Below are 12,608 nucleotides of genomic sequence, written 5' to 3' on the forward strand. Positions count from 1 at the left end.
TTATACAAATTAAAAAAATTATAAAAACTATAAAAATTAAAAATAAAATTTGAAAAATTGTAGACATCAATTATTATATTTTATTTTGATAGTGTTTTCAATGCTCTAAAATAATAAGCCTGTGAAAGCATGTGTGCTGGATTTTGTACAGATTTTTATTAATTCAAGAACTATCGTACTGACACAATCCATCGACAACTTGTGCTCAGATATTTTTTTAAAAAGATAACAATAAAATTATTTTAAATTATATAAATGATAGTTTGATCATTTAAAATATTATAATTTCACTGAAGCATCTAAAATTTATTTTGTTATTAATAAATTAATATAAATAATTAAATTATTCTTATTTTTTCATAAGTTTTGTTTAAAAAATTATAAATTACATGTTAAATTCCTAATATTATTAAAAGTATTGAAAAAACAAGTGCCAATCATAAATTTTGTTTAAAAAATCATAATTTTTTTAAAATCGCAAGAATGCAAAAATAAATCACAAGTTCACATTTTAAATTTTTGATATTGTTACAGTGATGGAAATAACAAATGCCAATTACAAGTTTTGTTTAAAGAATCATAACTTTTTTTTAAATCACAAAATACAACAATAAATCACAAGTTTACATTTTAAATTTTTGATATTGCTAAAGTGTTGGAAATAACAAGTGCCAATCACAAATTTTGTTTAAAAATTATAATTTTCTTTTTAAAATCACAAGAATACAACAACAAATCAAAGTTCACATGTCAAGGGCATTCTGATCATTTATATCAATTCATTATGATAAAAAAGTCTATGGAGACTTCAGTGAAATTATGACATTTCAAATAACCAATTGTTATTTATATAATTCAAAAAGATTTTATTATCATTTTCCCTTTCTTTTAAGTATGGATAAATTCTTCCTTCCATTTCAAAAATATAAACACTCAAATATATGTCAATAAAATTAAGTGAGATTTTTTATTAAATATTAAAAAATATTGGTCCAAACGTAAATCAATAAACATAATATTTAAACAAAACATTCGGGATTAAAAAAAGTTAATATTAGGATACAATTGGTATTATGTTTCATTTTCAGCTCCCTTATAAAATAAATTTTTAAATGGATTTATGTATTCAGTTTAGACTATAGACTTATGTAACAAGTCATGATTTTATTTTACTTTTATTAAGTTTTACTTTTGAAATTCTTGATGAGCTTTTTTTTCCTTAATTAAATACAAGTTTTTGGTGAAATTGTTTTCACTGAAAGAAATGCATTCATAATCCAAACAGATTACAATGAGTTTGTAGGTCTAACCTAATTGCTTTCATCATCTTTGTCCTTTTGAGAAAGAGATGAAGGATGATTAAAGGTATAAAAGTTACATTTAAATTATGAAAAAAAAATTGTCTAAAACATTAGTGTAAGAATTAGCCTCTATATCAACATGGGTGAATAAGCACACTCCAATCTCTGATTAAGAAGGTGTGTTTCATTTGAAAGATTCTTGAAGGGCTGTGACTCATCAGAACCTTTAGTGATCAACAAAATAGTTTCAATGCAATTGCAAAAAATATCCCTTGTGTGCAAAACCTTGTCCAACATAGGTTAAGGCTCTGAATAATGGCAATAACTTTGCAATGACATGAGGGACATTGACAATCTTACAATTGAATCTCGTATCCCAATTCCCATAGCTATCCCAAATGGCCTCACCACAACCATCACTCCCATTACTCAATATAGAGCCATCCACATCAAGATGAAAAGCTTCAAATATGCTCCTAGAGTTGACATACAAACTTGTGTTCTTGTATGAAAGAGAGGGAGCAAGATAATGAAGATCTAAATCCAAGCAAGCTCTAAGAAAGCTAAAACACTCATTATGATGATCATGATTACTATCAATATTAAGGGCTTTCTTACATCTATCCACCTAATGTCCCAACAAACAACCCATTTCATCTTCTTCATATACCACTTACTGCTTCGTGTTTCAAGTTCTACTTTATCCAATCCAGACTAACCAAGGTAGTAAAAGTATTCCAACATTCCCCTTTGACTACCACTCTCTACCTATTTCACGCATTTGAACAATCTCAGATGAGGTGCATTGAATCTTCAATTGCCTCACAATTAAAGGGACAAGTCGTCTTAGTCATCAATCCTCTCTTCTTTCTCAACTCATAAGTATGCTCTCTCTCATGAGTAAACAGCAACATAAATGATTTTTTTTTCTTTTTTTTTGGATGAGCCACTTCCACGCCATCTTCCAGATACTATCTGCTCTCCTACTTGCACCTGCAAATAAAAAGAAATAGACAAATTTTAACAGTAAAAATTTCATCAGTGGATGGTTTTCAAAAGTGTTTATCTTCTCTTATCTCTTCTAGGTAGATAGGCATGGGTTAGATAAGAGACAATATTATGTTGAAGCCAAGAACTAGGTTTCTTAAACATCCAATTGCCCCCATTGTAAGAGTATGACCAATCTCAAATAAAATTAGAAAATTTAAAGGTTATATATGACAAAAAATATGGTTGACAATATTTAACCATATTATTATTATAAATATCAAATTTATAGTCATTTGTATCAACATTTTAATAAAATTATCAAAATCATTAAGTTTGCGACAATAATTGTCTCATCAAACCAACATAAGCTTTCATTATTAACTAAAATCATTTGTAAATTGTCACACACAAATATATAACAATAAATAAAAACCAACCATAATATAAATAAAAATACAAAATAACATAATTTTAGGTTATAATTTTTTTAAAAATGAAAACCAGTTCTTGACCAATTTCCACTAGTTTTCACCTATTCTTGACCAATTCACATTTTTCCGGTTTTAGGGGGTTGACCAGACCGAACAATAGGTCGGATTGGTTGGATTGGCTGATTCGATCCTCTTTTGACAACTTGGCATTGATAGAAAAATTATAAATTATTTATTAATAAGATAATGATATTAATTAATAATGAAATTTAAATATGTTTTTATGAAATATAAGATTGATTCTCATCAACTTGATCAACTTATAATGGTTGATTGACACAAGAAAATACAATATACACGTGAGCTTTAACCAAGAGTCATGGGTAGAGACAAATTGCATAACTATCCCTAGTTGCTTATAGAAAGACCTTAATATTAATTATTGCCACATTTTTACACTATTGATTATAACATCAATCTTTATGGAAATAAATTATTCAATTAAACATCGCCTCAATTTTGAATACAGTCAACATTTTATCATATATGAGGTTTCGTTTTCTTATTTCTTGGCTGAGGAGGAGAAAACAAGAAGGAAAAATAGTTATTAATTTTAGATAGACAATAATAACTTGGTCATTTGTAAAAATATTTATATATAATCAAATTTAATATTTTAACATATTATATGTATAATAATTTCTATAATATATTATTGATTGAATAAAACATAATTACAAATTATTTTACCCAATACTGACCAAAAACTATTTTATCTAATTTATAATTTTATTTATTAAATTAGTAAATGTATACTAATCTTAAAATTTTGAAACTACAACCAAAAATACTATTTTCCTCTCACTTTTCTCTCTCTCCCTCACTTCTCTCTTCTACTAAGCATAGCATTAGTGTTTTGTCCATCCAAATGCTTATAACATATTTAGTCGAGAAAAGTTTGAAGATTAATTTTTGTTGTTGAAGGAGGATACACTTGGTCTTATCTAAAAAATAAAATAAATAAGTAGTTTTTTTAAGTTGTTATTTTTGCTTAAATGTATTTTTTAAAAAATTCTTAGGTAGGTAAGAACATTTTATTAGAATAATGTCGTCCTTTAATTTATTCATTAAAATAACTTATCCCCTCATTTAATTAATTCAGATAAATATTATTAATTTAGTTAACATGAAAATGACTAAATTGGTTAAGCAAATAATTAAGCGAAATGACATTACTCTAATCAAAACAAGGGAAAAAAACCTATTATTGTTACTAAAAATAATATTTCCATTAAGTCATTTTTTGGTCAAATTGTGCATATCTCTAAAGACTGATTCATACTTTGAGACAACTCTAATTTTTTAATAAAAATTTGCAAAATTAAATCCCAAAAACATGAAATAGCACACTTCACTTCAGATTATGTGTCAGTATTTATCGTTGAATCATTGCAAATTAAGGTGCAAGGTTACTGTTAAGATTCTCAATATTTAAAATCATTTTAGTCATAATTATAATTAGAGTTTTCTCGACCAGAATTATAACTAGAATTTGACCAATACGATGAAGTTGTTGTAACAGATATTTTATCAAACTATTTTTACATTTAAAAAAATAAATCCACATGATTTTGTAAATAATAAATCAATATGTCTTTGTAAAATATAAATTTTTGAATTTGGTGTAACTGAAAATGAGACAAAATAATTGACAGTTATTTTTATCCAAAAAAAAAAGAACTGACTGTTATTTAGACAAAAAAACACCCCAACCTATGTTATCTAAAAAACTATTTTTGATGTTAATAATATAAATTTGAATTATTACTATTAAATTTTTTAAAAATTATTGATCATTAATTAGTTTATCTGATCATATATACATTATTCTTAAGAAACAAATATGAGCCCATTCCAAATTTAATTAAAAAAACATGTTCAATTTTTAATTTAATATATGTTAATACAAACACACACACTCACTAAATTACTACCCCTTTAATTCTATTTATAAGTCATTTCTAACATATTTCATCAAAATCAAAGAACACTTTGAAATTCATTAGCTTTATCTTAAAATTTAATAAATTTTTAATTTTATTTTTATTAAATATATAATTTTAAATATTATATTTTTTATTTTTAATATTTAATAGAGGGTATAAAAATTTAATAAGATGATTTATAAATGAAATAAAAAATATTTTTTCTTTTAACTTTGTAAATAAGATAAGAGGGTGTAATATATACCAAAGCGTTGAAATGTCAGTGGCGCCGTTGCATTGCGTAACACTTTTGTTAATCGATTAATTATGATTTAATTAATTTTCAAAGTTTGAATCGAATCCAATTGACGTCGTAATAAGACAGATGAAAATGAGACATAAATAAATAAACATCGATTTCAATTTTTTACTTTTTATTTTATTTTTTGCTGCATTTGATCTGAATGGATGAAGACGAGGCAAAGCCTCGCTTCATTATATTCCTCCTTTCACAACGGTATAAGCATAATGTAACCCTCAGAACTACACACGCATTCTAGTCGCTTTCACATGGCTTGCAGGATTTGGGGCCCACAACCCGTGTTTTTCTTCTACTTGAGGCCCGAATTTTAGCTTCAGCAACACAGGCGTACGTACTGTCGAAACAGAGTCATAGGAAGGAATAGAGTTTCATTTATGTGCGATTGGAAAATTGAATTCGGGGACTTCGTTGAATTATTCAATTATTTGATAGCTATTTATTTCATGGTTTGAAGCTTGATCGCATCGCGTCTTTTGTCGAGTCAATTCGTTGTTGCAGTCACATGCTTCGATTGAGAATTTTGGAAGTCGATGCTTTGTGGTATCCGCATGCTTGGACATTGCTGTGATTGGCTTAGAGTATATACGGATTGAAGTTGATAGACTTTTCAGTTTAATTTGAGCTTCCTTGATTGTTCTTTATGGTGATCGATTTTGATTCCAAGGTGATCTTTTTGTTTTTTCCCCCGTGTTTTGCTTCAACGGGTCTTGTGATCTGGGTTTCGGTCTGAAGCGGAGTTCCGCGAAACTGAAACGTTTGGGTTTCTGTGAAATTTGATATAGCTTGTTGTAAGAGTTCAGACATTGGTTTCGGTTGGTAGAGTTTGGTACTAGCAGCTTTCATCTTCACCTGAAGTTTTCTACTTAGGTTTAGGCGTTTAGCTTGAGGCCTAAATTTTGCACTCGAGTTTGATTTTTGAAATTCTCAACTCTGGTATGATATGTGAGAGTGACGTCAGAGTTTCCAGAAAGAACGCCATTGTTGAGTATTGTTATTGCTACGATGTCGGTGGCGTCACCAGCTCCTGCGGCCGCCACAGGCCCACCATCACCACCAACACCCTCCACCAACAGTAGTGCAGTGCCGCCCCCCACCGCTCCGCCACCACAATCCTCTTCACCGGCACCACCAGGCAATCCCACTTCGCCGCCGCCTTCGGCACCTCCGCCATCTTCAACCCCTCCCACACAGTCTCCACCTCCGGTGACTCCGTCAGCACCTCCTCCTGTTGTGCCATCGCCTCCGCCGGCACAGTCACCGCCACCTCAGGCATCACCACCCCCTTCATCTGTCACTACACCCCCATTGTCACCTTCTTCAGCTCCTCCTCCTCCTCCACAATCAGTTGCACCTGCGTTACAACCACCACCTCCGCCTAATGCTACCCCGCCTACTTTTCCTGTACTTTCACCTCCACCACCACAAGCACAGGCTCCACCGCCATCTAATTCATCCCAACGACCGCAATCACCTCCTCCAGCAAATTCATCCCAACCACCGCCATCTAACCCATCTCCGGTGCCTTCGCCGCCTACACCATCGGCAAACCCGCCAAGAAACTCACCTCCACCTCGTACACCATCGTCAAACCCTCCCCAAAACTCCCCTCCGCCGCCTTCACCATCGTCAAAACCTCCAGCAAACTCACCACCACCGACATCAAGCCCCCCGCGAAATTCAACTTCACCGCCATCATCTGTGCCACCCCGAGGGACATCTCCATCACCAGCATCAGCACCGCCTGTAAATTCACCTACCCCGGCGGCTAGCCCACCTAGTTCTCAATCAAGTCCATCTCCCTCAAAGTCTACCCCAAATTCATCTCCGCCGCCCCCCATAATTCGAATGGCTCCACCTCCGTCCTCACTTTTGTCACCACCGACTTCTCAAAATTCCTCCCCGCCATCAGAAAGTGGAACAGAGAGTTCAAACGCCAGTCCAAGTGGTGGCAATACTGGTGTTGCAGTGGCTATTGGTGTAGCGGGGGGAATTATAGTGATAACCTTAATTGGAATTCTTATCTGGTACCTGATAAGGAGGCGAAAGAAACGGGGGCCTGAGAGTGGTGGTTATATCATGCCATCCACTTCTGGCTCACTACCCGAGTCAGGTAAACTTGTAAACTTTAAGATCATTATTTCTTTAATATGCTTTCTTGGTGGCTCCTACCATCCTTTCTTTATCTGGTCTTTCTTGATTTGGTAGTTAGGTGATATGGAAATATAATACGAACAGCCCCTCAATAATTGTTCTGTTTTATCATATACTTGAATTGTGAGGCAAGCATCTAAAATAAAGTCTTTTCAGGCTTTAAAACCATTCAATTAACTCAATGCTATAACGTTGTCCAGATTCGTCGTTTTTTAAGACACATTCTTCAGCTCCTTTTGTACAAAGTGGTTCTGGTAGTGACACTGTGTACTCACCATCTGAGCCGGGGGGACTAGGCAACTCGAGGGCATGGTTTACGTATGAAGAACTAGTCAAAGCTACAAATGGTTTTGCGCCTCAAAATCTTTTGGGTGAGGGTGGATTTGGTTCTGTATATAAAGGATGCCTACCTGACGGGAGAGAGGTAGCAGTCAAAGCGCTAAAAATTGGTGGAGGACAGGGTGAGAGGGAATTCAAAGCTGAAGTGGAGATTATTAGTCGCATTCATCATCGCCATTTAGTCTCTTTGGTGGGATACTGCATTTTAGACAGCAGAAGGCTGCTCGTCTATGACTATGTCCCCAACAAAACCCTCTATCATCATCTTCATGGTAACACTACTGATGAGTTGTAAAGGCTGGCTCTAGATGTTATGATTAACTTTAACCTGTGTTAGTTGAAATTTGCAGGGGAAGGTATGCCAGTGGTGAGCTGGGAAAAACGTGTGAGAATTGCTGCTGGTGCAGCTCGAGGAATTGCTTATCTCCATGAAGATTGTAACACACCAATCCCTAGCTTAATATTATTTTTGATTCGCCTTCAACCCTTCATGCATGTACTCTTCCGAACTGTAATTGCCAATCAAGTATTTGGAATTCTCTGGTTGCATTTATTAAATCAGATACTTTGAAACCATTAAAAAATTGGGTGAATGGTCAATTAAGCATTTGACTGTGGTTTCTACCATATATGTAGTGGATAAGTTATATGTATTAGAAAACATAATTGAATTTGCAGTAATCAATGTATAAATCTAAACTTTCTACAGTGAATTATAGGGCAACAGATAGTAATATATCTTCTCTTGCAGTACCGGAAAAGGAAACTTATCTTATGAATAACCCATTAATCTTTTCTGGTCTGCTCATTGAAGCACAATATTAAGTCTATTATGATTTCTTTCTGATACATAAAAGGGAAAAAAAGGAGTGTGAGAGGGGCAACAAAATTATTTATGGAACTATGCGTGGACTCATTCAAACTGTATAAACCAAAGTGTAGTTTTTTGTCCTGCATCTTTGAGAAGACATTCTTTGTTCTTGACTAGAGCTAGCTACTTATGCTGTTGATTGTTATGCATATTTCAGGCAATCCTCGGATTATTCATAGGGATATCAAGTCCTCAAACATTCTTTTAGATTACAACTTTGATGCTCAAGTTTGTTCTACTCTTACTCTTTCAGAGTTTGATATTGTTTGTTTAGTTTCTATTTTGATCTTTTTTTTTTCCAAGGCCAAGTTTCTATTTTGATCCTACTCTTCCTACTTTTAATGTTCCAGGTCTCAGATTTCGGGCTAGCCAAATTAACCCTTGATGCAGATTCACACATAAGCACTCGTGTCATGGGAACATTTGGGTGAGTAATCTTTGATTGGTCTACCATCTTCACTTTCTGGGTTGCTTTTCATTTTGAGAGAGGGAGTGGGTCACTGAATTTTAACTGTTGCATTGATATTAGGTTTCTTGTTTGAAAACGCTATATTAATTATGCCAATTTTTTCCTCTTAAAGATATGTTGCACCTGAATATGCATCAAGTGGCAGATTGACTGAGAAGTCTGATGTATTTTCTTTTGGGGTTGTACTTCTGGAGCTCATTACTGGACGGAAGCCTGTAGATGCTTCTCAACCGATCGGGGATGAGAGCCTAGTTGAATGGGTAAACATAGATGCCAGTCTTGTTGTGATGTCTCTTACTACTGCTGCAATCTTTGCAACTCCTGTTTTTGGAAGCCGTTAATTTATACTTTTTGTAATTTTGCTCTCTTTTCTGAATCTCTTATTTTTATCACAATCAGTTTTGCATAGAAGGATGTAAAAATGTTCATGATTTTGTGAACCCATTCTTAGAACCATAGTTGCATAGTTCTTCAACTTTTGCCATATTTATTTAGCTGATGGGTTTGATTTGTGCATGACACACTATATATGTAAGGATACAACAACAACAAGCTTTATCTCACTAGGTGGATTATATATGCAAGGATCCTGAAATAAATAGCTCAAATAATTGTGGGCATTCCATGGAGGCAAAAAAAAAAAAAACAAAAACGAAAACAAAAAAAGAAAAAAAAAAAAGAAAAAGAAAGAAAGAATCTTTTCGTATTTATGGATTTTTGCTGCTATCTGTATAACTTTTTTTGTTGGCCTATTCTAAGGGAATGCCTTGAATTTCTGGCAGTGGATTTTGAACATTGTATAACTTCATTTATTTGGTATTGGAACACTTTTTTGTACTAGGCCTCAAAAGTATCTGAAAAAATCATATTGGCACACAAAGGAGGCTTTAGCTCTCTAAGGAGCAAAGTTCCTCATGCCATCCCATGTCATACTGTCATGGGAGCCAAAATCTTATGAAAAGCATGCACGCCATTTTTCCTTGCCTCACATTGTTTTTTTCATCTCTTGTCCATGTGTCATTATCATTGTGCTCTTAGATATCGTGTAGGATAATCTTTTACTTGGCTGTTGATTGTGCAAAATAGCAGTGCGATTCATGTATCTGACCCACCTAGTGGGACAAGGTTTTTGTTGTAATCTTTTACTTATTAGAAATAATATCCACATTTGCATTTTTATGATGATCAAATACTGATTTTTTTTTTTTTTTTGGATGCCAGTTCGAACTCGTGCATTGTAGTTAAAGAACACTCGAGTTAACCACAAAGACATGAAGTAACTGGCAATACTGAAATTGTTTGAAACAAGAAATTTTCTGCATGTTTATCTTGTTTTCTCATCAGAGTTTAATGTTTTGGTCTTAGCCTAGGGCTAGTATACATAGTTGGATCCATGTGAGACAGTTAAGGGTGCTTGATAATTCAACAAGATATTGTCATATTGTTCTTCATTCAAACCTTACGAGAAAGAAGGGAAAGGAGGGCAGTCACTATAAAACTTTGCTATTATTTTTTACTGGTGGAAGGAGGGAAATTGGCAGTTTGTACAAATAAATAAATTTTGCTTGCACGTCAGTTGAAGAGCTGGATGTGATTATTGCAACTACAAAGGCTTGGAAAAGTCAACTTCTTTACCTTGACAATGTTATCACTCAGCTTTTCCTGATCAATGATGGCACCATATTTTTCAGGCTCGACCTTTGCTGAGTCATGCAATTGAAAACAAGGACTTCGAAGGATTAACAGATCCTAAGCTTGAAAAGAACTATGTTGAAAGTGAGATGTTAAGCATGATTGAAATTGCTGCAACTTGTGTGCGACATTCGGCTGCCAAAAGACCTCGAATGGGACAGGTAATAAATTTCATTGATAGAAAATCTTTAAAACATTTCAACGAATATCAGCATAAATTCACAGTGAGTTTTATTAAAATGACATGAAAAGAGACACAAAATAACATCAGCGGATCATCTTTTTTTCCCACTTTGACCTGAAATGGTTCCTCTTTCTTAAAATGTTGTGTTTCTCAGGTTGTTAGAGCTTTTGATAGCTTAGTAAATTCAGATTTAAACAACGGGATGAGGCCAGGGGAAAGCGAGGCATTTAACTCTGCACAACAATCTGCAGAAATAAGAATGTTTCGGAGGATGGCATTTGGGAGTCAAGATTACAGCACAGACTTTTTTAGTCAGACAAGTTTGAATTCAACATAGAAGGCTATGTACATACTACAGAGTTTATTCATTTTGGACCAGTCTATCTTGTCAAGAAAAGCCAAGGTTAGACCCCCAGCTGAGTTATGTTTGTTGCAGTGGCTCAGGCTGATGTGCACCGATGCATTTGCTTCCCTGGAACTGACTGCATCAGGTTCAAAAACCTTGATTCTTGTGATATTCCATTCATTCCCCCATAGCATCAGCCGTTCTTCTGTAGCATTCTATTTTTATCTTTTGTAATTAAATTTTGTGCAAGGTGTTCCTGACACTCATGATAAGCTAATATAAGTATATATTTTTATATATATTAATTGATTTTTTTACATAAAATGAATGTGTTGCTCGTGGATACATTTTACTTTTTCTCAGAGGTTTTATATGAGAAGCGAGAACCAAGTTACTGCATTTTTTATTCATGATACCACGCTTGGATTTGGACTCGGCAACTATATTTAGTACAAGTACTTAGTGCTTGTATCATTTGAGCTGTTAAAATTCAAATCAATAGTTTTGAATTCATATTTCACTTGAGATTAATAAATAAGTGAATTGTTTTAAATAGTTGATCTGAATTTTAACAATTCAAATGGTACTACGTGTATTAAGTACAGTAATCGAATTCAAATTCACTACATTTTGAAAGAGGAGGGAGAGGACCTTGCAGTGACATTGGCATCGGTGCACCAACAATAACTAACAACTCACGTGTGTGTGTGTGTGTGTGTGTGTGTGTGTGTGTGTGTGTGTGTGTGTGTGTGTGTTGTCTTAGTTTTTTATTTTTTTAATTCTGAAAAAGGATATGAACAAACTGCTGGAGATAAAGTAAACAAAGTTATTTCTGGACAACCTGGACTAACAAAAGCGTAGGTACAGACTGCGTGTTGAAGGAAATCAAATCTGAGGTGACTTTTACTGTTAACATGTGTGTGCACAGGCAGAAATGTTGGTGCAAATCGGAACCTCACCCAGATCCTTGAGAGTCAGGATGATTAAACCCAGTTTAGAAAAGGGTGTTATATGATAAACTTGGTAAGTTTTAACTCGTGCCACTGTTTTATGTAGTTTTAAGGCAGTTTGGGTAGCAGATTGTGTAGCCTTTAATCCTGGATGAGCATACGAACATGAAGCAAGCTAAACTAAAAGGCATTTTGATTTGCTTGACTTTCTAATGATAACGGGTTTGGCTACAGAATTTGAGCATAGCCAATGGCCTGACTTCCTTCCTTCCACTTCTCATTCCCTGAACTTCATCTGTAATTGGATTCTCATTGTTTGGTCTTTTCTTCTGGAATTTAACTTTTTGATGCCCTGCTTCTTCTGTCTCTTAGCATTAATACTGACTGATGCCTTGCTTAGTTTAGTTAAGAACATTAGTTTTAATTGACACAGATGGTTCTTTTAAAGCTGTCTTGGGTTGATTTCTTAATTATTGATTTTAATTTTGGAATTAGGATATTGAATGAGTACTTATATTTACCATAGTTTCGAAACTACTTAGCTATCCATATATTGAATGAATCTAGCTTGTCTTTT

The 12,608-nt window shown here is 33.8% G+C and overlaps 1 protein-coding gene across 1 annotated transcript; it reads left to right on the forward strand.

Moving 5' to 3' along the window:
• The first annotated feature begins 5,250 nt into the window (after positions 1–5,250).
• LOC129322337 (proline-rich receptor-like protein kinase PERK9) lies at positions 5,251–11,378 on the forward strand. Its single transcript, XM_054968630.1, has 8 exons — positions 5,251–7,139; positions 7,381–7,791; positions 7,870–7,956; positions 8,548–8,618; positions 8,741–8,817; positions 8,972–9,119; positions 10,551–10,712; positions 10,890–11,378. The coding sequence occupies exons 1-8, from the start codon at positions 6,032–6,034 to the stop codon at positions 11,070–11,072; spliced, it is 2,247 nt and encodes a 748-aa protein (XP_054824605.1). The 5' UTR covers positions 5,251–6,031; the 3' UTR covers positions 11,073–11,378.
• Positions 11,379–12,608: the final 1,230 nt, after the last annotated feature.

Source organism: Prosopis cineraria, unplaced genomic scaffold (assembly GCF_029017545.1).
Source record: "Prosopis cineraria cultivar Desert tree isolate PC_DT_omini unplaced genomic scaffold, ASM2901754v1 PC10, whole genome shotgun sequence".
NCBI lineage: Eukaryota > Viridiplantae > Streptophyta > Magnoliopsida > Fabales > Fabaceae > Prosopis > Prosopis cineraria.